General features: G+C 41.4%; 1 protein-coding gene across 2 annotated transcripts in view; it reads left to right on the top strand.

The window, feature by feature from the left end:
* LOC135547152 (kalirin-like) overlaps window positions 1-14,053 on the top strand; it is a 279,689-nt gene extending 265,636 nt beyond the window's left edge. For both annotated transcript variants that reach the window (XM_064975865.1, XM_064975866.1), the window contains exons 51-60: window positions 937-996; window positions 2,848-2,875; window positions 3,140-3,302; window positions 10,395-10,516; window positions 10,635-10,766; window positions 10,988-11,152; window positions 11,545-11,623; window positions 11,798-11,998; window positions 12,519-12,657; window positions 12,892-14,053. In XM_064975865.1, the coding sequence (XP_064831937.1) occupies window positions 937-996; window positions 2,848-2,875; window positions 3,140-3,302; window positions 10,395-10,516; window positions 10,635-10,766; window positions 10,988-11,152; window positions 11,545-11,623; window positions 11,798-11,998; window positions 12,519-12,657; window positions 12,892-13,437 (1,635 nt within the window). In that variant the 3' untranslated portion in view covers window positions 13,438-14,053. The remainder of the gene's footprint in view (window positions 1-936; window positions 997-2,847; window positions 2,876-3,139; window positions 3,303-10,394; window positions 10,517-10,634; window positions 10,767-10,987; window positions 11,153-11,544; window positions 11,624-11,797; window positions 11,999-12,518; window positions 12,658-12,891) is intronic.
* The last annotated feature ends 880 nt before the right edge of the window (window positions 14,054-14,933 follow it).

Here is a 14,933-nt window from a genome sequence, read left to right as displayed (position 1 = left end):
CTATTTGTAAACCTTGCTGTCGGTCTCTCCAACATTGTTTCAATATTCAAATTTGATCTCCAGCTGTCCAATATTTGTATACACCCAAAACAATGAGCTCATGAGGCGAGATTTTGCCTGGCATAGAAAATGTGCTCTCTCGTCAGGACACTGTTGTTCAAAGGAGCTAGCCAACAACACAGTGAACACAATTACTTCAAATATAAGCTGGAAACACTGCAAACTAGCTGCACTTCGTTTTGTTGTACCTTTTTTCAGGTGACATTTCTTTGTATATATCCATAAAAATAATGCCAGCCGATTCATGATTTCGATTGGCTGAGAAACGCTGCCTGTCTTGTCTCGTCCCGACTCCCGTTCATTACAATAGGACAGCTGGAGATCGAATTTGAATATTGAAACAGTGTTGCAAATGTCGGAGAAACCGACAGCAAGTTTTATACATATCTCCGCTGTGGAAAACAAAATGTTAGTCTAAAAGAAATGTGAGATAATCTCTAGATGCTTTTTATAGTGGAGATCAGGTTTGTAAATTGCTTGGCTGGGCTGATGGGACAGTGGATTGCACAGTCTGATGGAACAGAGTAAATAGGCATTTTATGTCATAGATTTAGTCTGGTGGTAACTTGTGGAATAGACACCAGCTGTAATGCGGTTTTAACCAATCCGCATTCAGGATTAGACCCACTCGTTGTATAATAGCCTACAAAGAATCCTTGGCCCACATTCAGAAAGCTTCTCTGAGTGGAAGTGCTGACTGAGCTAGTATCAGTTTGACTTTTCGATCATAATGAGTAAGATTGTATGGACAGATCCTACATCGGCACTCATACTCTGGGACACTTTGTGAATACGGGCCCTGACCATGCCCCTAGCTTGGGGACCCAGGGCCTTTGTAACCTCTCTAATTTTGCTTTCTCTCATCCCACACCGCAGGAGTCAAACAGCTCAGAGGAGTCAGATTGCGATGATGAACTCCCCAAAACTAGCATGGAGGTAGTAGTACACGCTGATCTGCCGTCATGCATGCTGCCCAGTTGAGTTTCTGTAGCTAACCCAGTGAGCACAAGAAGTTGAAAATGTCTTTTCAACATATTTTTCAACCCCAAAAAACGTATTTGTAACGTCTTTTCAACGTCTTTTGCTCGTAGGGAAGTCTACATATTAGCAAGAGGAAACTACACAGAGCATCTTAGGGGTTTCCATTGTGGTCAGGAGCATTCTGCCAAAACACCTGGTTCCACATATTGTTGCACTAGCTACAGAGGTTTCATCCATAGAAATATAATCACTAGAACAGACATCCCCTTCCAAGTCAATGGTTATGCAATGGGTGGACTGGCGGCCATTTTGAAAATGTACCCTGAACAGGAACCAATTTTTGTTCCTGCTCCTTATCTGATAGGATTTTCTGGATCCAGCCTCAATGAGGCCATGGGTGGAGTTTGTAAATGCATTAGCCACTGATTGGTGCACAATATTAAATATCAGATAAGAACCTGGGGTGTAATCATTAGTCAAACGTATTAGTCCTGTGTGGCTCAGTCGGTAGAGCATGGCGCTTGCAACGCCAAGCGTCGTGGGTTCGATTCCCGCTGGGGCCACCCATATGCAAAAGTAGTGGCCCCAGCCGACTTGTAAGTCGCTTTGGACAAAAGCGTCTGCTAAATGGGATATATTATTATTATTATTATATTGTATTGCAACAGAAACCGTTTACTCCAAACGGAAGATGTTTTTCAACGAAAAAAATAATTTCTATTGGACAAAGTCAGGTAGGTCCCTCACCGTTTTGTTCCGTTTGGCTCTGTTTGGTTCCTAGTGATTACACACCTGAAACACATGAGCAAAAGAAAAAACGTTTAAAATGCGTCTTTTTGGTTGAAAAGACGTTGACAATATGTATTTTCAACGTCTTGTGCTCACCTGCATAATTGTCACTGCTCTACAGCCTGTGGACCCCCAAGGAACAGTAGCTGCTGCATGAGCAACAACTAATTGGGATCCTAATAAACTAAACCAGCCTGCACCCCTCTAAAGCTCGCTTGGTCCTGTGTGGCTCAGTTGGTAGAGCATGGCGGGTTCAATTCCTTCACGGGCAACCCATATTAAAAATAGATACACGCACAACCAACAGTAAGTTGCTGCCTAGTCTGCTAAATGGCACATATTACTATTGAAAATGCTTTAAGTTCCCCCTCAGTTCCAGTTCGTGGTCATTGTATTGGAAAAGCATCCTCCTTTGCCTTTAACAGACTTGACCTATCAGCAGGTGTGTTAGTCTGTTGTAAAGATGTCCATCCTTTTTGATTTTCAATACAATTGTTCCAATTTCATGTCATTATATCCCTAAAGCAGTTTGTGATATTTTTTGTAGGTGCTGCATGTTCCACTTGTCTGATCTCAAGCATCCACACGTTCTCTTCTTGTGTAGCAGTGTGGTTTCCATGGAGCATTACTGCAACCTAGTGTTCCTACCTTGGAATAGGTTCATGAATGTGAAAAAAGCCTCTCACAAACCCCTTGAAGCATGTTACTACTCCTGACCCTTCTTCTTTTAGATCCCCTGGTGCTTGCATCCCATGCTGTTTTTTATTGAGAACAATATTTCTATTATGCGTTTTGAAGATTTTGAAAGGCATAGTATGCCTAAATGTCACATAAATGTGGGGTACGATGCCCTTGTACAGTAGCCTATATTGCAAATAATGTTTAAATGGTAGTACACAACTGTAACACAGAACTCTCTGAGGTATGTATGTATTCACTCACTGTAAAACAGTGCGTATTCCAAACAAGAACATTAGTTCATTCATATTGCCTAACAGCCATACCTTTTCTTTGCAGATAATGAACCCCAATTTTATACAAGAAGGTAAGATGAACTATCAGAACATAAGCCCCTGCATTTCAATGCTTAAGAGTGAAATCAATCACTTAATTACGGAAATGCCATGGATCCTGAGTCTGGTTGTGTCTCAAATGGCAGCCGATTCCCTAATAGTGCACTACTTTTGACCAGAAGTCCATGGGCCCTGGTCTAAAGTAGTGCTCTATCTAATGTGTCATTTAGGATGTAGCGTATATTTGCTGTTAGAATGTGGTGTGGTTAGCTGACACTTTGTGTGAATGTATTTAGTGGCTCCAGAATTCCTGATACCACTAGCTGATGTGACATGTGCATTTGGGGAGACGGTGGTCTTGTGCTGTAAAGTGTGTGGACGTCCCAAACCCAACATCACTCTGAAAGGACCCGATCAGAGCCCGGTTGTCAACAACTGTCGGTTCACTATCAACATTAGGTAAATGGACTATAAGGTTTCTAGTTAGAAGTTCTAGATCTGATCTCCAACCCTGTTCCTGGAGCGCTACCCTCCTGTACAGTCTTGTCTCATAGACTAGACGTAACATAGTAAAGATACAGTATCATACTGAATTGAGTATGTTACGTTTGGTGTGGTTACTTAATGCAAAAAACTAAAAAGGTGGTTGGCCGAGGGTATAACACGAAAAGGTTGAGCGTTCGAAACGCATCGACAATTTTAGCTAACTAGCAACTTTGCAACTACTTCGCATGTTAGCTAACCCTTGCCCAACCCAAACTCATCCCTTGAACCTAACTCCTAACCATAACACTTGAAAATAACGGAACCTTAACCCTTAACACCTAGACTAGCTAATGTTAAAATGGATGATGGACTTCCACAAATGAATATACAGTGCCTTCAGAAAGTATTCACACTCCTTGACCTTTTCCAAATTTTGTTGTGCTAGAGTCTGAATTTAAAATTGATTAAATTTAGATTTCTTTGGGTCACTGACATACACACAATACCCTATAATGTCAACGTGGAATTATGTTATTTTTTAAAACATTTTTACAAATTAAGTAAAAATGAAAAGCTGCAATGTCTTGAGTCAATAAGTATTCAACCCCATTGTTATTGCAAGCCTAAATAAGTTGAAGAGTACAAATGTGCTTAACAAGTCACATAATAAGTTGTATGGACTCACTCTGTGTGCAATAATAGTGTTTTACATGATTTTGGAATGACTACCTCATCTCTGTACCCCACACATACAATTATCTGTAAGGTCCCTCAGTCGAGCAGTGAATTTTAAACACAGATTCGACCACAAAGACGAGAGAGGTATTCCAATGCCTTGCAAAGAAGGGCACCTATTGGTAAATGAGTAAAAAATGGATGGTGTATCAATACACCGAGTTACTACAAAGACACAGGCATCGTTCCTAACTTAGTTGCCAGAGAGGAAGGAAACCTCTCAGGGATTTCACCATGAGGCCAGTGGTGACTTTAAAACAGTTACAGTGTTGAATGGCTGAAAACTGAGGATGGATCAACAACATTGTAGTTACAGTGCATTCAGAAAGTATTCAGAAACCATGACTTTTTTCCACATTTTGTTACATTAAAATGGATGAATCTAAAATGCTCATCAATCTACACACAATACCACATAATGACAAAGCCAAAAAAAAAAAACCTTTACATAAGTATTCAGATCTTTTGCTATGAGACTCGAAATTGAGATCAGTTGCATCCTGTTTCGATTGATCATCCTTGATGTTTCTACAGCTTGATTGGAGTCCACCTGTGGTAAGTTCAATGGATTGAACATGATTTGGAAAGGCACACACCTACCTGTATAAGGTCCCACAGTTGACAGTGTATGTCAGAGCAAAAACCAAGCAATGAGGTCGAAGGAATTGTCCGTAGAGCTCTGAGACAGAATTGTGTCGAGGCACAAATCTGGGGAAGGGTACCAAAACATTTCTGCAGCATTGAAGATCCACAAGATCAGTGGCCTTCCATCATTCTTAAATGGATAAAGTTTAGAACCACCAAGACTCTTCCTAGAGCTGTCCGCTCGGCCAAACTGAGCAATTCGGGGAGAAGAGCCTTGGTCAGGAAGGTGACCCAAAAAAACAATTGAATCAATTTTAAAATAAGGCCGTAAGGTAACAAAATGTGGATAAAGTCAAGGGGCGGAATGCTTTCTGAATGCACAGTACTCCACAATACTTACCTAATTGACAGAGTGAAAAGAACGAAGCCTGTACAGAATAAAAAATATTCCAAAACATGCAACCTTTTAGAGCTGGGTAGCATGGCCAGGCGTTCTAAGGCTCCATGTTAAGGCTCCAGTCTTTACGGAGGCTTGGGTTCAATCCCATCACTGCCATCTTTAATGAGGTTCCTTGCGCAAGTCTTCAATATCTACCAGCATTTCGCTACACCCACAATAACATATGCCAAATATGTGTATGTGACCGATAAAATTAGATTGGATTTGTTTGCAACAAGTGTGGTGGAATTATTGTAATCAAAAGGACACTTTTACATTTCTTTAAAACATTTCATTTAATATATTTATATTTAATATTTACTGTCTCAACGTCAACAGTGATGAGGCGACTCTGGGATGCTGGCCTTCTAGTCAAAGTTGCAAAACAAATCCATATCTAGGACTAACCAATAAAAATAAATGATTAACATGGAACACAGACACTGGATAGAGGAACTCTGCCTAGAAGGCCAGCATCTCGGAGTCGCCTCTTCACTGTTGACGTTGAGACTGGTGTTTTGCAGGTACTATTTAATGAAGCTGCCAGTTGAGGACTTGCGAGGCTTCTGCTTCTCAAACTAGACACTAATGTACTTGTCCTCTTGCTCAGTTGTGCGCCGGGGCCTCGCACTCCTCTTTCTATTTTGGTTAGAACCAGTTTGCTCTATTCTGTGAAGTGAGTAGTACACAGCGTTGTACGAGATCTTAAGTTTCTTGGCAATTTCTCACATGGAATAGCCTTAATTTCTCAGAACAAGAATAGACTGACGAGTTTCAGAAGAAAGGTCTTTGTTTCTGGCCATTTTGAGCCTGTAATCGAATCCACAAATGCTGATGCTCCAGATACTCAACTAGTCTAAAGGAGGCCAGTTTTATTGCTTCTTTAAATCAGGACACCAGTTTTCAGCTGTGCTAACATAATTGCAAAAGGGTTCTCTAATGATCAATTAGTCTTTTAAAATTATAAACTTGGATGCCAAGATGCCATTGGAACAAAGGAGTGATGGTTGCTGATAATGGGCCTCTATGTAGATATTCCATTAAAAATCAGTAATTTCCAGCTACAATGGTAATTTACAACATGAACAATGTCTACACTGTATTTCTATGTTATTTTAATGGACAAAAAGAAGTGCTTTTCTTTCAAAAACAAGGACATTTCTAAGTGACCCCAAATTTTTGAATGTTAGTGTGTATCTTCATAGACAGTGAAAAGCTCATATTTAAATGCATAATTAAGTGCATGCAACAATGGAGTTTAATAAAATAAGCTTTAGTTATCTATCACACTCCAATGGATCAGCATGATGGAAATGACTATGTCCATCCCAGAAACTAAAATTAGCATATCTTGTTGGACAAATCCAGGTAGTGGCTCTTGTTTAAGTAAAATGTATTCCGTTGTTGCCTAATGAACATGACCCAAGACAAGCATCATGATTCCACTATTTATAAGGCAATGCCTGTAGACCAAATAGATTAGGATCAGTTTCACTCTCCGCATCAGAGTTCACCCTCTCCATTCACTAGGGCATGCTGCGAATAGTGTCAACATCTTTAGTTCATAACAGCAATCAAAACAATCAATCCATAATACATGAATTGCTTCACTCGTATAGTTAATAACATACTAAACACAAATCAGTCCTTCAGTTTAAAAAAATAATTCATTTTCCAAATCATAATCAAAACCCATTTAATTATCCAACCCAAATATACAATGACATTGCTCAGTGATTTAAATGAGTCCCATCACTCAGTCAAAAACCCTCAATTTAACGCACATCAACACTGGCAGAATGTACATTTACATTAACATACAGTATAATTATGCTATAATTCTAGTTTTAACTTATCATGATTTATAATTACAGATCAGTGTCCTAATGCATTCTTAATCTAAATTTACTATACATTTTATGTAGTGTGTAGACCTCTACAATCAACCTAACCCCTCCAGGCACTGATTCTTCTTGCATCTTCTTCATTGCCTTCCTCCAATAGCTTTACAGTTCAAAGTGGATGACCCATGATAATGTCCCAATTTCAATGTCTCACCTGAGCCGCCCGCCACCACCTTCACCACCCATTATGTCTTGTCCATTTGTCAACCAGTATACCAGCAACATAAGAGAAGTTTGGAACAGATTTCTCCCCATGCTCCCTCCACGTGGACACCTCTCACACTCCTGAGAGAAAAGCAGTTGATGGCTCCAATTGGACGCTGCACACAGGGTGCTGGCTCAGGACTAAGGTCTCTCAGTAGAAGTGGTGCGGATAGGGCCGTATTGCACGCTTTTCCCCCCCGCTTTTCTTCAGTCAATTAGGGGTTTTGAGGTACACCCACGGTTCGGCCGCATGATCTTTTCCATGCATTAAGACACGTCACCCTTCATGATAACCTCAAGAGAGAACAGATCAGAACAATAGTTTAGTTCAGTTCATTTTTGATTCAGGGAAATCCAGACAAGCATTGACTATGATCAATTATTACTTTTACCAATTATTCTTAATACCAATGTCTAAACATGTGTCAAAGAGAATAACAACCCTTTCAATTGAATTATTTATTTTCTTCATCGCAGAGCCACAGGATCAGGATGTTAGACCTATAACCTACCGGGAGAAATCCCAGCAATCCAGCAGACCTAATCTGGTGAGATTTGTATCAAAACAGAACAGAACAAACAACACAACAATACACTCCTTCACATATCACTCCAGGTGTGTAAACTTCAATCCAAAACCTCAGAGGACTGTTACTTCCCCCATTTTGACACACAACTCCCCATGTGAGTAATGTGTAAAAAAAACAACACTACTACTACTGGTCAAAATAGAACTATAGAAACACTAACCCTTAACTCCATAAAGAACAAAAATGTATACCCATAAGGTCATAGGAAAATAGACTTAAGACAGCCTACCCTTAGTCAAAGGCAACACCCTCTCCTTCTTCACATTGGTCCAAATCACAAATATGTCGAAGCAGTATAAACTATATCATAATTATCAATATTACAAATAACCTTCAAATCAGTATTACAAATGACCTTAAATTCATTATCCAAATGGCTTTCCAGTGAGAGTGATCAAACCACACAGGAAAGTCAGGAGAGAGGTCATACAAACCCTCCAAAGAAGTGTTTCTTACTATATTAGACTAATTCATAAGAAACATTTCATATCCCAGGTTTCCAGTAAATGTCTTACGAAAATAATTCATTTAAAACTCTGAAAAGGAAAACTTCAGAAAATGAAATGTCTGTGTGTGCCCCTTTTAAGATAACATGGCACTAAACCCAAATGAAATAGTACAGTTACAATAAAATCAAAACATAGTATTTTAAAAACACCAACAAAGTCATAACAAGTGTGTTGTGTGGGTATTTGCAAACCTTAAGGTAAAAACATACAAATGCCCAGGCCTTATTAAATTGGGTAGTTTTTGGCCTCAATCTCACTCACTGCTCTCCCCAAGACCACAGGCCCGGGAAACATTTCAAGGTGACAATGAAACCCCCAGGCATCTTCAGACACTGCAACATGTATCTCGCCACCGAGTCAAAAGATTAACTCCCATATTATATTATATGACTGGTCTCTTTTTTTCCATAGCAAGGTAAAATGATCCTGGTGTCCAACAACATACAGTCGAAGTCGGAAGTTTACATGTACCTTAGCCAAATACATTTAAACTCCGTTTTTCACAATTCCTGACATTTAATCCTAGGAAAAATTACGTTTTAGGTCAGTTAGTATCACCACTTTATTTTAAGAATGTGAAATGTCAGAATAATAGTAGAGAAAATGTTGCACAATCCAGGTGTGAAAAGTTTTTAGACAATGTTGCTTCTACAAAGTATTGATTCAGGGGTGTTAATACTTATGTAAATGCTATATTTCTGTTTTTAATTTTCAAGTAAATTAGCAAACATTTCTAAAAACATGTTTTCACATTGTTGTTATGAGGTATTGTGTGTAGATGGTTGAGAGAAAACAGTTTAATAAATTTTAAATTCAGGCTGTAACACAACAAAATGTGGAAAAAGTCCAGGGTTAAATACTTTCTGAAGGTACTGTATACCGTACAAATATAACATATCATACTAAAAGCAGTGTCTCGGATTTACGTACAGAAGATGACAATGCAGGTTGTCCTGTAGGTTTTCACTCCAACCCTAATCAGCTGTTTGATAAATTGAATCAGGTTATTCAGAGCGAAAACCTACAGGAGGGTAGCTCTCCTTATTTTGTAATGAATTTTTTTACAATTCGCAATTGTTGATATCGATCTAAAACTAAACAGAAATCGACAATGCTTTAGGCTAGAAACAAGTAGTAAAATGCCCGAGGAAGATGCAACTCTGCACGAGAATGGTTTGTCTCTGTGACATTCAGAAGCTGAGCTACAACCTTCTAAAGTCGAGGAGACAAAGAAATCGGACTTTGCTTGGAAAGGGATCTTATACAATGTGTGACTGTCACTATCAATTGATCTATTCACTTTCTGTAAAAGGGAATATGTATAATTAAATTGAGGCTTCATATAAATGATCATATAACATATTTGGTAGTGGAATAACATTTGGGGAAATCAGATCTAAACTTTATTTTCCTTAACCATTATTATTATCATTAAATAGCCTACCTAAAAGATGCCATGAGTCTTGCTAGACTATGTAAAATTGCAGGAAATTAGCTTCAAAACAACAACATTTTACTATGCCCTCCAGTTTGACGTTTTTCAAATGTTATATAGGGGGCCCTGGGGAAACAAGTTTGGAACCCCTGGTCTAGATGAACGCAGGTATTTTTCAACATCCTGTGGTGCCTGATGAAGGGAGGATGGCTCATATTAATGGCTCAAATAAATTAAGTGGAACGTGACCAATTCCGGGAAACCATATGTTTCATAGTTCCATTCCAGTGGTACCCCACTATATAGGGAAAAGTTCCAATCTATTGTCTGAGAATTGCTTAAAGGTAATGCCTGTAGCCTAATCCCATTGTCCATCCATTAAGTAGACTAAACCTGTTGTTGGAGGACTAGCATGAACATTAGATGGAGCTCAGTAAAAGAAGCAATCAGCGAAAGCATACATCAACGTTCTGTCCCAAATGGCACCCAATTCCCTATGTTGTGCACTACTTTTGACCAGGACTTATAGGGTTACGGTCTATTTTAGTAGTGCACTATGTAAGGAATAGAGTGCCATTTGGGATTGAACTCAAATGTAACATAGGTCAAGCTCCATTTTCAGCAACCAATCCAACCTGGCCTCTTCTTCTCTGTCTGTCTCCAGGGATACGGGTGACATTCTGCTGAAGATCTGTAACCTAATGCCCCAGGACACTGGCATCTACACCTGTATGGCTGTCAATGACCATGGCACTGCCTCCTCCTCTGCCTCTATCAAAGTCCAAGGTAAGAGGAAAGGAAGAGATGGGGGTTGTGGATGATGGATATAGTGAGGAATGAGGTAGGAGGTGAGGTTCTCTATGACCATGGAGACTACTGATGTTGGGCTGATGTCTGTTCTCAGGTATCCCAACAGCACCTGCTAGGCCCGTGGCCCAGGAGGCCAGTAGCAATGCGGTGACTGTCCACTGGCTCCCCCCTGCCAGCTCAGCTAGCTGTGCCGTGTCCAGCTACACAGTAGAGTACAGGCAGGAAGGTACAGTAGGCCCATCTCTTCTGGCTCTGGGGTGCACCAAGATACAGATTTAGGATCAGCCTCACCTCCCCAATGCTAACCCTAACCATTAGTAGGGGAAATGCAAAACTGACCCAAGATCACCATCTAGGCCCAACTTCCCCTACAATTCACAAGCTACTGACAGTCACCTGAGATCGTTGAGCAAGAACTTGTTGACCTCTTCATTCTCTTCCCTGCAGACTCCCTACTGTGGCAGCAGTCAGTGGTCTCTACAGTAGATGTGTGTGTTAAGATTGAAGATCTCATCCCTGGGGGGCACTACCAGTTCCGGGTCAGTGCCAGTAACCCCTGGGGGGTCAGTCCACCCAGCGAGCCCTCCAACATGGTGACCCTGCCCAGCGGGAGTGAGTCAAACCCTCCACCTTCACACTACAAGCAGGGAGGGAGTTAAGCTATACCTAGACTATGGATACGTCCTAAATGGCACCCTATTCTCTATATAGTGCACTACTTTTGACCAGGACCCAGGTGCCTGCTCCTAGAATCCATACTAAATGGCACCCCATTCCCTATACAGTGCACTGCTTTTGACCAGAGCCCTATGGTCAAATGTAGGGCACCATAAAGGGAATAGGGTGCCATTTTGGAAGCATTATCTTGGCATTTCACCCTCATCACAAAAACCAGTCATGGCAGATTGAGAGGTCCTTGAAGAAAGAAACGTTACTGTACGAATGTAGCGACAATGTAAATATTGACTAATAAAATATTCCATTTGTTATCTCTCTATTCTAAGCTTCCACATATGATGGAATGGGCATTCAGTGGAAAGACAACTTTGAATCGAGTTTCACGGAAATTTGTGAGATTGGACGGTAAAGTACACCCCCCCCCCCCCCCGCTGTTTTAAAGCAGCCTATCATAATAATTTTTGTATTTTATTGGGACTTTTCATAAAAATTCTCATAACAAAGGCTCACAGCAGCAGTTTACAACAATGAAATGTTTTACCTGTTACAACTACCCTCCTACTCCTCTCCCTTCTCCAGGGGTCGATTCTCCGTGGTGAGAAAGTGTCTGAACAAGGCCAGCAAGAAGGAGGTGGCTGTGAAGTACATCACTAAGAAGATGCAAAAGAAGGAGCAGGTGGACCACGAGGCAGACATCTTGAGCCACGTCCAGCATCCTCAGCTGGTGGCTCTGACTGACACCTACGAGTCCCCCACCGCCCTCATGTTGGTCTTCGAGCTGTAAGGACATTTCTGCTGTGGACTTGGGCTGTTTCTCAATTCATATTTCCCTTGATTCCTTGCATCATCTCTGCTCACCTCCTTCTCAAAATGCATTGGAGAAGAAGGTCCGGGTGCAGGGACTTTGGATCTTATCCTCCAATACGATTGAGGAGGCGGCAAGGAGAGAGGAATCGAGAAAAGATTAATTGAGAAAGAGGGATAGATTATTGTACAGCCTGGTGTTTCAGTCACTTTTTGCTTTTAGCCAACTTCTTGCTGTGTTGCCAACACTAACATGTGAAGCTCATGGAATGAAATTCATAGAAGAGAACCCAGTATAGGACCCAGGCTAGGGATTATAGTTTACACTTGGCTTTGTTAGTGTAAATGAACATAGTCATTGTTTGCATCCCAAATGGCACCCTATTCCCTACATTGGTCAAAATCAGTGCACTGTGTAGGGAATAGGGTGCCATTTGGGACGCACAATAGTGTCATAGTGTGGTCTGTATACATTTTTGTCTCGTGTTGCTCCCAGGCTGGAGGGCGGGAGGCTGTTGGACTACCTGGTGGCCCATGATGAGCTGATGGAGGAGAAGGTGGCCTTCTTTGTGAAGGACACCTTAGAGGCCTTGCAGCACCTCCACACCTGCAGAGTGGCCCATCTAGACCTTAAGGTGAACACAAAGCACACATCAGTACCAATGCTAAGAACATATATTAAAGTGACGTTACACTTTAGTTTGACAGATGTTTTCAGACCTCTAAAGTAGCCTGTCAAGATGAAACCACGTCCCACGACGCCCCAAATGAATGGAAATTAGTTAACTTTTGTGGTCTAAAAGCACCTGTCCCTTTTAACCTGATCTTGGTCAAACCCATTAACAAACGCATTCATATCGTGTCTCTAGCCTGAGAACCTCCTGGTGGATCTCCACGTGCCTGTTCCTTCTATCAAGCTCATAGATTTTGGAGATGCGGTCCAGGTGTCTCGCCACCGTTATGTCCATCTTCTCCTGGGCAACCCCGAGTTTGCGGCTCCTGAGCTGATCCAGGGCACAGCGGTGTCCCTGAGCACTGACGTTTGGAGCGCCGGGGTTCTGGCCTACGTCATGCTGAGCGGTGTCTCGCCCTTCCTGGACGAGAGCCTGGAGGAGACTTGCGTCAATATCTGCAAGCTGGACTTCTGCTTCCCAGAGGACTACTTCCAGGGAGTGAGCCAGGCGGCCAGGGACTTCATAAGCTCTACCCTGCAGCAGGACCCCCGGAAGAGGCCCATTGCCACTATCTGTCTTCAGCACCCCTGGGTGAGTGCCCACAGTGGAGACTACTCCAAGACCCCACTGGACACGGGCCGTCTGGCATCCTTCATCGACAGACGGAGACAACTACACGACGCGCGCCCTGTCACCAACATCAAGGGACTGTTGACCAGCAGCATGGGACACACCCTATAATCACCCCGTGAACAGCCAATTAACACAAAGGTGAAACGAAAAACACTCTGTTAGTAGTACTTTGGGGGTGTATTCACTAGGCACTTAACAGAACCAAACCGAAGTAAACTGAACCAAATGGGGAGGGACCTACCTGAATTTGTCCAATAGAAACTTGTTTTCGTTGCTACTGTTTGGACTAATGATTACACCCCAGGACTCTGCCATTGAAACATGCTTTTCCATCTCTGGATAGTAGATAATACCTGTAGCTTGTCAACAAACATGTTGTGTGAATATCATTACTGTGTTCAAGATGCCAGAAGACAAGACATTGAGATCGAGATCTTTCAGAGCTGTAGTATGAAGCCCTACCACTCTTATGGTGTCCATGTATTGGAAATGCCAAAATTGTAATATATTATCCTTGGAAATGATTAACTAACTATCAGGGAAAGATCTATGAACGGTAATAGAACTGTTGAATGTAATTTATTGTAGAATGTGGTCAGCCTTTGTAGAAGTGCTATTGTCTGTGAAGAAATATTCAGCATTGATCCCTTAGTGTGGAGATATAGTACAACGGTTATTTTTCCAACGGTGCGGTTTGAGATATGAATGAAAGAATCCAACACGATTAACTTCTCACATCACTTTTGTACATCATTCTTGTTTGTCGGTACACGTCTGTCACCTCCAAGCTCACTTTGAATGCATTTTGTTGGTTCCCCATTCATAGGTCTCAGGTTTAGTTGTGATTTGAATGGTCTAAGCTGGAAGGACAGGCTGCAAATTTCAATCCGAATAGGGCAGTGACCAAACAATGAGTTGCATATTTCTCTTTCTTAGACCCAAATCGTTTACAACAAATCTGAGGTCTTCACATTAGCTCTCATCGCTCATGTAGTTGAGGTGAGTCGGACTGCCCTGCGATTTCAAAATCAGTGTCTCCCTCGGCCCAAGAGGAATTTGTGTCTAATGGTTAAATGGCCAGTGCAGTCAAAAACGTGACTTTCCTGCGTTCTATATTTCCACACTATGAGGTTGGAATAATACTGTGAACTTAATGGCCTTTTAGTGTTAGAGCTGTTTGAAAAGACTACCTGAAATTTCAGCCTGTTTTGTTGGGATGGAATTTTGGCCCACCTGGTGAGAATCTCTTTATTAGACCAATAAGAGAGTTCCAAACCTCTCAGCCAATAACAGCTAGTTTATAGTTTTCCCCTCCCCACTCAGACCACTCCCAGACAGTCCGAGCAAAGTTCTTATTTGAGAAATTGTTCTTTGCTAGGAAGCTATTTTGGGTTTCTTTTTGATTATCACAGTAAGGCACTTAATTTTTACCCAGAATTGATTTGATATTGAGATTTTTTTTTAAACAGCTGCATTGGACCTTTGAGGTCATGGTTTCCCGAACTCAGAGACTGGGGTTCAGATCCCACCTGTGACACTTAGTACTGGTCACCCATTTACTCAATATGATTGTTTACTTGTGCAATTAGCACTCAGGGTCTAGA

This window comes from Oncorhynchus masou, chromosome 10, assembly GCF_036934945.1.
Source record: "Oncorhynchus masou masou isolate Uvic2021 chromosome 10, UVic_Omas_1.1, whole genome shotgun sequence".
NCBI lineage: Eukaryota > Metazoa > Chordata > Actinopteri > Salmoniformes > Salmonidae > Oncorhynchus > Oncorhynchus masou.
The sequence above is the reverse complement of the archived record's forward strand: the minus strand, read 5'-3'. Positions and strand labels throughout refer to the sequence as shown.